Below are 10,244 nucleotides of genomic sequence, written 5' to 3' on the forward strand. Positions count from 1 at the left end.
GAAAAGGGGTTCGGTGCAGATTCACCATAGTGTTTCCGAGATAAAACAGATTAAATTATTAAAAAAATGTGAAGTAATATTATATTTCCTTATGTTTAATTGAAGTATTAAAATGATAAAAAGAATTTATAGGGCAACTATAAAATACCTCTTTCCTCTGTTTCAGGGCTTTGTGGACCAAGTGGACATGATCATCAAATTAAATCTGGCTAATTTAGGAGCTCAAGAAACAGTTTCTACTTACAAAGAACAGAAGAACTTAGAACTCCCCCTGCAAAAAAAGTGTGAACATTGGATCTACTGAAATTTGTGAAGCTTAAGATCAATAGGATTTTGGACAGTAGGTTTATCAAAACATGTGGAACAAAGATGGATAAATGAATTTGAGATACTAATTAACCACAATTTGCAAAATAGTTTATTCCTGTTCCTATATCATTATAATTTGTATGGTCGATTACAACTTCTTTTATTATTTAAAATAATAAAATGTAACTAGGACTTTTAAAGAGAATTCTTTTTAAAAATTGCACTAAACCATGCCTAGAATTACTAAACCAAATGAAGAATTTTTTTTTTAAACAGTAGGTTTTAAGGTATGTCATAAAGGAGCAAAGGGATTGAGAGATGCAGAAAGATTTAGGGAGTCAATTCCAAAATTGAAATCTTTGGTCTACATTCATGACTGCAAATGATGGAATTGGAAAGGCTCAATAGATCAAGTGTCTCTGATTATGAACTGGAAGATTACTAATATGAATTTTTTGTTGTATAATGATTTCTTCTCCATTACTGCCTGTATTGCTGTAAAATGGGTTTGATGCAATTCGAAACATTTTTCACATAAAATATCAAAAAGAAACTTAATTCAAAGCATGTCCAAGCATAAAAATAATAGTATTCAAAATCCATGATGTCAAAGGTCTTTTATTATTCCTTGCACGCCAAGAAAATGTAATTGTTGACTTTTATCAATGGGCACATACAATATTTTTGAATTATACAAACAGATACATCACTATTTTTTACAATTTCAATCTTATTGTGATATTATACATAGACTTAATATTATACATAGACTATTACACAATAATATAAATTACAATGTGGTATTAGAATGTAAACACTTAGCACATTTGTACAAAATTACTTTGTAATGTTAGCTTATTTAAGAAAAAAAACAATACTTCTCTTAAAATGGTAATAATTTCATACAAATTGGTTAAGCATATTTGCATTGTGTTCTATGCAATTTCAAGTTTAACAGCTATATTTCCCAATTTGAGAAAGGAAATCGCATACTAGTCATGTCAGGATTTGTAAACTTTGCAACTGCCGCTAAGTGCAAACTAAATTTGCTACGCCAAATGTGGTCAACCCTCTGTTTGAAAAGGTTCTGTGTAAACTAGATGGTATTTTTTTTCCAAAACGCTCACTCTGCTTTATGGCTATTTGGCAATCTTGTCACCTTTTCATTTATTACTAGCTTATTTGAGAGATAAAAAGCACAACTGCAACAGCAATGTCCTCATGTGTTCAGCAAATATTAATAAATTACATAAGAATTATTTTATTCAAGTTGCAAAGAAAAGGTGTTATGTCCATAACATGACACAGCCTCAAAATTGAAGTGAGGAAAAGTGAAGTTAAGGAGTAATTAGCATTAGTGGTTTGGTGGCAACAGCTTAAATTTCAAAAATCTACAGATATAACTGAATTGGAAGACTGAAGAAAGAATAGAATTCCGAAGTTTTGAAGTCCTGGCAAAACAGATTGTTAGAGTTGGAAGGTGCAATGAGTTCATTTTCAAAACAATGGGATTTTGGAAGAAGCAAGAATATGTTGGATGGCTTATCTCCAACTGAAGATGAGAGGTAATGTTTTTCAAAGGATTGATGTAACATACGAGACGAAAATGATTGAAATGAACAGACGGAGCCTAGAAGCTAGAAACAACAGCAAACAGCTATTAGAGGACAAACTTTTGCTTATTCGAAATGAAAGAGGTATTGGAAGAACATTCTCATCCAACACAGTAGAGCGATAGCACTCTTGATATTTTTGGAGTTGGGATAATTATAGAGTTTAGAACTTTTTGAACAGGAAATGTTTGGCACTATAATAGCTGTTCATAAGATAACAGTATAATAATGACATTTGTGCAGGAATTCAGTAGTTATCTAAACATTGAGGATGTCAGAACAAAATGTTAAAGAAAAATAATTATTGACTTTGATGCGCTTCAAATGTTATTTTGAAATGACAGCCATTTTCAGTACAAACTGAGGTATTACCACCATTCCCATGCTTTTTCAGAAGAAAATCTATAATTCAAAGTATTGTGCCGCATTTGTGATGCTTTGGTTGTTAGGAACAAAACTTGACTTCTTTCTCTATCTTGGGAGAAGACTTAAAAGGGAACTTTGTATGTCTCTGAACAGAATTGTACTAAGAATTATTTGAAGAAGCAACTGCTAAGATGTTTGTGTTCTTGGTTATTTTATAGGAGTCATGCAATATTCATTACATCATTGAACATGTGCTTTAATTTTCTTCGCTTAAGAGGCAACTAGAACTTTTACTGATGATTTTCGTATATAGAATGACTAATCTAACCCTTTTCTATAGTTGTTTTACTAACATGAAAAAAAAATCTTATTATGGGAAAAGAATGGCACTCTTTTGATTGCTTCACCAATGAGATAGCATTGGCATAATGGAGTGAATGGTGTCTTTCAGCAATGCATCATTCTATGACCACAATCTTTGTTTTCTTGTCGTAACCACTGGCATAACAGGGAAACGATATTGGTAGTCCTGAATTTTAAGAATGAAACAGGTTCTCATCAATGTCATTCCCAGCAAGTATGTAAAAGCTCCAAAAGTTTAGATAAAGAAGATTTGCTAAATAAACAACTCCTTTCGTATAAGGAGAGAAATTGGCAAATTCTCAACAGACGTCTGCTCAGTAATTTTAACGAGTGCAAACTTACGTTCCGGGAATATATAACACTTAATATTTTCTCTTGGAATGTCACTAGTGCATATTAAGAATACATAAGTACAATCCCTTTCATGTCACTCTAAAACGTATGAATCCCTGGGTGCACCAGTTTGCACTTGCAGCCGGTACCTGTGCCTTATCGTCCTTGGGCATTACGTGCTGTACAGAACATTGAGCTGGGATTCAATCCCAGGTGTACACTGCGTCAGTCTAGGAAAACCGACGGTACAATTGGACTCAGTACCTTTGACCTGCTGCTCCCTCGCCCATTTCTCTTCAATATTTTTTTGCTGGAAAATATGTGTGACCATGCGATGACTGAGGGTGGGATCGGGCTCAGATTTCTTCCCCTCTCCACCACATTGTTCGCAGGCGATTCAATCTCCATCCGATCTGTCTCATGCACAATAAGCACGTGGTCAAAGTACTTGAGCGGGAACAGAAAAAAAGGAGACGCGTTTGATCATTATTTAAATTACACCAAGTTGCTATAGGAAAATTTTATTTACATAAATTAAATTAGTGAACTGTTGTCATGAAAAATATGATTACAATCTGAATCGTTATCTTGAGTGTCCAAATGCACCTACAATCATTCAAATACTTTAAAAGATCAGATCAATTATTTGGTCATCATTCCGAAATGATCTGAAAGTCTGATTTCCAGAGGAGTTAATCGAGTTCCTTCACATTGTGTTGCCTTCTCTCGAGAAAGAAGGAAGCGGAGTCTTGGGGTACCGTGTCCCCGAGGACCGAGGGTGCTGTACTGTTTTGGAAGTCATGATGAGTGCGTCGAGCAAAACAGTTTTAAAAACCTGACATCGATTCCCCAGCTAACGCAAAAATTCCCTGCAATTGCACAAGATCTTGTCAAATGAACAGGGCAGGGTGTGAAAAGCCATTTTACACTCTACTTTCTCACAGTGCGAAAACATCTGCCTCGTTTATATATTGATATAGGCAGATTAAAGGATGGTTTGTCGATGCTTTGCCTACGGGCTGCTTGTCACTGAAACCCACGGACTCTGTCCTTGGGGGAGGGAGGGAGGTCCCCCAACCGAGTGGATCTAATCTGCTGCGGCTCCCAATCCAAGGCCCCAGTGATCTGGGCGGAGTGGTCAGTGCACCCCGTTCGGGGTGGACGGCGTGATTTTGCCGAAGGACAGGTCCAGCTCGTCGGCAGTGTCGCTGGCCGGCTCTTGCTCGTCGTCGTCGTCGTCGGCGGCAGAAATCTGCGACACGCTGTCGAAGGCGGCGGGCGCTCGCTGCACCGCGTTGGGGATGGTGACGGCGCAGGCGCTGGCGACCTCCCGCTGCAGCGCCGTCTCCTGGTGGTAGGAGACCAGCTCGTTGCTGACGTTGGCGCTGTGCACGCGGCCGGCGGTTGGCGCGCAGCACCACCGCCTGCGGCCCAGCAGGCCCCAGAAGGCCTGGCGGAACTCGGCGTTGAAGGCGTACACCACCGGGTTGAGGGCCGAGTTGGCCCAACCGAACCAGACGAAGACGTCGAAGGTGGTCTCGCTGACGCACGGCGGGGAGGGCGAGCGGCGGTCGCAGAACGGCACCAGGCAGTTGAGGACGAAGAAGGGCAGCCAGCAGCAGACGAAGACGCCCATGATGACCGAGAGGGTCTTGAGCACCTTGGTCTCCTTATAGAAGGAGCTGTGTAGCGAGCGGTGCTGCTCCTGACAGTCCAGGCGGCAGCTGCGGGCGTGCTGCGCCGCCCTCTCGAGCGAGGCGATGCGGCGGATCTGGATGCGGGCGATCCGGTAGATGCGGCCGTAGGTGACCAACATGATGGCCACCGGGATGTAGAAGCTAATGAGCGACGACGAGATGGCGTACGCCCGGTTCAGGCTGGAGTCACAGTCCGCGGGCGGCCGGGGCCTGGGGGCTCCGTTGCCGCTGCTGCGGGCGGCCGGGGCGGTGTGCCAGTCGAGCTGCACGGGCACGAAGGAGACGAGCACGGCGAGGGCCCAGGTCAGGGCGACCACCAGCAGCGCGAGGCGGCGGCTCATGCGGCGCTCGTAGCGGAACGGGCTCGCGATCGCCCAGTAACGGTCCACGCTGATGACGCACAGGTTGAGGATGGACGCGGTCGAGCACATGATGTCGAACGCCAGCCAGACCTTGCAGAAGGGGCCGAACGGCCAGCCGGACGCCACCTCGGCCGCCGCTTTCCACGGCATGACGAGCAGCGCGAGCAGCAGGTCGGACAGCGCGAGCGACACGACGAACAGATTGGTGACTTTGGCGCGCAGGTGCTGGTAGCGCAGCACGGCGGCGCACACCAGCGCGTTGCCCAGCAACGTAAAGAGGATGAGGGCGGACAGCAAGGCGCCGGTCAGCACGCGGCCGGCCAGCTCCCTGTCCCCCGCCGGGCCCTTCCACAGGCTCCCGTTCCTCATGCTAGCCCCGGGCACGCCCCCCTCTCTTTGCCTTTTCCCGCCTGACCTGACCTTGACCCCGGTTTCTAAAGCCTCGGCTTCTCCCGCCCGGCTCCTCGTGACATGGCCGCCACGGTGCGAGTGCGGGCCGGCCTCCTCCACCTCCTGCCGGCCGCATGGAACCGACACCGGCACCCCCACCCCCTACCCCTCTCCTCCTCCTCCTCCTCGCGCGCGCACACCCCGAAGCCGCTCAGCACCAGCCCAGACACGGCGCGGCCGCTGGCGGCGGCGACTCCCCGCCGACTCGGCGCTGGCCCCTGCTTCCCGCGACGGGAGCTGGCATCTCCGGGTCAGCACCGTGCCCGCTTGCTGCTTCAGCCCGTGTCGGCACGGGCGGGTGGTGGAAAGCGTCGGAATTTGACTCCCCGCTGGAAAAATACTGTTTACCAACCGAGACGCTCAGAGTTCAATCCCATTCGGCGCCTGGAAAATCAACTCATTTCCTCCCGGGGGGGGGGGGGGGGAGGAAAAAAGCTACATTTCCCTCCTCCTTCGACAAGTGTTCGAGGCTCCTCTCTCTTTTCGCAGCAATAATCTGTCCTCGCATCCCTGAGTGCTCAGGAGAGCTCCGTCTCTCTCGGCGGTGCGTACTCCCGGATTGTTCAGCAGCGATTTCTGGACGCGCTCGGGCAGGGTCGGAAGAGCCGGACCCCTTCCCTGTGTCAGAGCGAAGAGCCGCGGTCGGTCCTGACTGTTCACCGCAGGTTACTGCTCTGAAGTGAGGATGTCTGTAGCGTTCTGCACTCACCCCCACAGAGCGTCACACGGAGGCTCAAGGCTGACACGCAGATACCCCAAAATAACGAAATCTGGACTCCACACGCCCTGAATTGTGTGTGTGGTGCCATGCGCTTCCCCACCCATCCAAAGGGAAAGGGGACCAGGATTAATTGCAGCGGAATTTGGAAAGTGCCACTGCAGCGGATCGGAATTCCACTTGCAAATCGGCAACAGTTGAGTTTTCTTGGCCGAAGTCTCCAGTTGACGAATTTGTGCAGAGTTTAATGAGAGCTGAAGCACTCGGGTGCTACCGCTCTTAACAGCCCCGTAGTTTCGGGTCACTGCAATGTATATTTCCCATATTCGGAATGAACGTCGAAAAGCAGACTGTCGAATGTAATACGAAACAAAAACCTGCGGTGCAAAATGGAAAGTGCTGGAGAAAATCAGCAGGTCTGACCAAGGGTAGCTGGACTCGAAACGTGTTTGTTGCTCTACATATGCTGCCAGGCCTGATGAGTTACCCCAGCTTTCTCTGTTTTTGAGTTTGTCAGAGTTATTGAATACGTTCATCGCAGCTTCGTAGTACCGAGGTCCGACGCCCATCATAGCCACATTAGACAGAGGGCAGCCCGCTTACCTGAATCTCCTGCCAATGGGACCCAATCTCTCGCTTTACTGGTAGTGATTGATATGCCATTGTTCAGCTAATGCCATTGCCACTTCTGCTGGAACCATCTTTGTTTACTTATGGTATCTCATTACCATTATATATATATCATTATTAGGATCGGGATGAGTTGGGCAAATTATTCTTGGGAGCGGTGGATCTGGATGGGAGACTTAATCGTGGTGTGTAAGATTATAAAAGACTTGGACAGAGTGGATAGGAAGACCTGATTCTCCACTGCAGGTGGAGATCACTAATCAGAGAATATAGATTTGGGGAAATTGGTAGAAGAATTTGAGGGAAGCTGTGGAGAATTGTTCTGAGCCAGTGGATTGTGGGGGTCTGGAAACCCTGATTAAAAGTTGGTTGAGGCTGAAATACTTGTATAAGACACTTGCAGCACAGTAACGTACGGAGGTATGAACCAAGCAGAAAAGTGGGATTAAGCTAGATGTCCGTGCTGACCAAAAATCAGTTATGATGGGTCAAGTGGCATTTCCTACATTTTTGCCATCTCCTTTTACTTTACACCTTTCACCATCTGATCCCTCTTCATTTTCACTCTATCACATACCTTGCTTTTTGTTCCCTTTCCCTGCCTTGTACGTTATTAAACCAAATGTAGCTCAAGAATTTTGTAATTGTGATGAATGACATCCATCCAAAGTGTTCATTTTGAATCTCTCCGCAAATGCTGCTGCTACCATTTCTATTCCACTCTTCAGGCTTCATTGGCATAGAATGGACTCAATGTGTTGTTCTTTGTAACCTGTCAATGTTTGATTTAGATAATCATCAAGAAATTATAACAGGATTTCTCTTTGGATGGGCCATTTAATTCAGATGGCTCGTGTGTGATTCCAAATAATGCCGATAAATGTGGTTGTGATTCCCATTCCAGCCGAGGTAAACTTGGGACCTGCCTCTCACTTGACCCTTAAGAATGGAAGACGGTAGGTAAAAAGTGCCAGGCTCATAATGAAAAGAATGAATTACCTTTAGGCGGATGACTCATTACTGGTTGTTTGTTACTGATGTCAATTCGTCAAGGTAGCCCTCCCTCCTAGTAATTAACAGTAACATTAAGTGAGTATTCAGTGTAGGCGTCGGGCTATTCGATGCAGCTCACCTTGTGGTCTCAGTGGATTTTATTTTAGCATCCGACTTCGCCATAAAGGGATCCGCTAACAACATTTAATCAGCGACGTTTGTGGCTATGTGGCTGCTGCGACTTTGTTCCGCTATGATGGACTGAATGAAAACCGCGTGGAAGCAGGCGATCGCCACCCAGTGCACTCTAACGGGAAAACAGGTCAACGTTTCCTGAGCGTAACTGAACCGATGGAGTTCGAATTTGTTTTAACAGCTTCTTAAGTCTTAGATTTAGACCGACCTAAGGAAACCAAAAGGAACATTTAACGTCCTAGTGTAGTAGGAATTTATATCAAAACGTGACATAATAATGCATAGTACTAAACCCGAACATGAGATTAAAAATAAAAAAAAGAGGTGGGACAAAGACTGAACGGAATGAGGGCAAAAAAGGAGATATTATAGTAATAAAGAAACGCCCCAATAATTGATGTACATTAGCTGAAGGAAGGACCAAATAGGGATTTTCAAAATTTTGAATTGATTTTGAGAATGCTATCAGAAAGCATAATTGTGAATCAGGACCTGATAAGGGTTGAAGTAACTGACGATGTGGATCACAGCTTTTATTGACGTAGAGGTAGCAGTCTCATTGTTCAGATGAGAAAAATAAAAAAAAAAGAACTGTCAAGTCTTTTTAATGCATAACCCATGCTGTACCTGTATGGGCAATATTTGATGGGACAGTTTGGAGCTTTATTCTGTACACCCCCTGGTAAATTGTCATTAGCTGCTGCTAAGGATTCAAGTTAGATATAAAGTGAGGCTTCCTCTTCACTGTGCTGTCAGAATATAATACTGTATGGGTTAAGCACAGAATAAGGAACCCTTGTCACTGACGGTCAACAATTCCCAATGTGGGTGTAACACTATCAGGTAAAGAAACCAAAGCTAGAGGTTTGCACAAATATGTTGGGACTGGAAGATTGTAGATGACAGACTGAGATGGACATTCTTGCGCTATTCAGGGACACCCTCACTCAGTTGTCAGAGGAGAAGATGCTTGTCATAACTTCAGTGACATGCGGATGTTGCAGGACATTTGGGGTTGGTTGGGTATGGGACAGTGATTGCAGCTTTTAGAAGGCACATGTACTGTGACAGTCATAATCCAGCGAGTGTGAGCAGCACCAGTATATCCAGCATCACCCATTACTTCCCCACTGCTGTTTCTCATTCTGAGAAAATGCTCACCCTACGTCTGGATCATCAATGACAACGCAATCCTCTACAGATGGAGTCCATGGAGTAATACACGGTCACAGTTCACAGGCATAAGCACCATCAAATTGTCCAGTGTGACCATCCATATCCTTGTCACACCCTCACTGAGAGATTGGGCGTAATGGTGTGGCTCGGTAGTTATGCGGTTCATTCACTGGCTTCTAGTCATTATTGATTCCAGGATCATCTTCACACAGTTAGCAGCTTGGAATCTTGAGATGACCAAGTACAACAAGAAAAATTGACTCAAACTAGGAGTTCAAGTTTAGAGGATAGAATTAATTACATTTCTAGTTTATTTCATGACCACATGATGTTTCAAAGTGGCTTACAGCCAATTAAGTACTTGTTTAAAGAAAAAAGGAGTGTTACTTTTGTAGGAAATGTAGCAGCCAATTTGTGTACAGCAAGCTCCCACAAATAGCGATGTGACCTGATCAACTAGTTTTGTGACGTTGAGGGATAACTTAAGATAGACAAGACGTTGGGATTAACTTCACCGCTTTTTCTTCGAGTGACCTGGAACTCTTACACCCACCTCAGAGATCAGATGGGACCCTAGACTAGCGTCTCATCAGAGCGATGGCGCCCCTTGACAGTGCAGTACTCTTTCAATAATTCATTGCAATATTAACCTAGATTGGTGCTGCTCAAGGCCTAGAATAGAAATTAATCGAGTGTCTTTGAAATGCCAGCTACAACCCACTAAATTGTGACTGACTCACAAACGCTGGAGTTAAAAAAGATTATCAAACTAGTTGCAGAGTTTAAAATAGAGTTTGCCCGCACAAGGTAGCTGGTTTTCTCTTCAAAATTTATAACATGGGTTAAGCCGCTATCCGATGTAAATAGCAGCAATTGAACTGCACGTGTCAACGAGTCTGTAACACGTGCTCCCTGTAATCTGCAGAATTAAGTGGCATTGACGAAATTTAGTGCCGTTTGTGCATTCACTATGAAGGGAGAAGAAATCATATGGAGTTAAAGAAAAACTGCTTTAATTTTCATCATAAATCTCTGCTCG

General features: G+C 44.5%; 1 protein-coding gene across 1 annotated transcript; it reads right to left on the bottom strand.

The window, feature by feature from the left end:
- Window positions 1–4,122: 4,122 nt before the first annotated feature.
- On the bottom strand, window positions 4,123–5,334 carry drd5a (dopamine receptor D5a). Its single transcript, XM_060829310.1, has one exon. It carries the CDS (start codon window positions 5,191–5,193, stop codon window positions 4,123–4,125), a length of 1,071 nt encoding a protein of 356 aa, XP_060685293.1. The 5' UTR covers window positions 5,194–5,334.
- Window positions 5,335–10,244: the final 4,910 nt, after the last annotated feature.

The sequence above is a fragment of the Hemiscyllium ocellatum genome, chromosome 1 (genome assembly GCF_020745735.1).
Source record: "Hemiscyllium ocellatum isolate sHemOce1 chromosome 1, sHemOce1.pat.X.cur, whole genome shotgun sequence".
Taxonomy (NCBI): Eukaryota; Metazoa; Chordata; class Chondrichthyes; order Orectolobiformes; family Hemiscylliidae; genus Hemiscyllium; species Hemiscyllium ocellatum.

Bases quoted from the DNA above. Each gene is read 5' to 3' on its own strand.
- drd5a (XM_060829310.1), bottom strand. From the start codon at position 5,193: ATGCCGTGGAAAGCGGCGGCCGAGGTGGCGTCCGGCTGGCCGTTCGGC.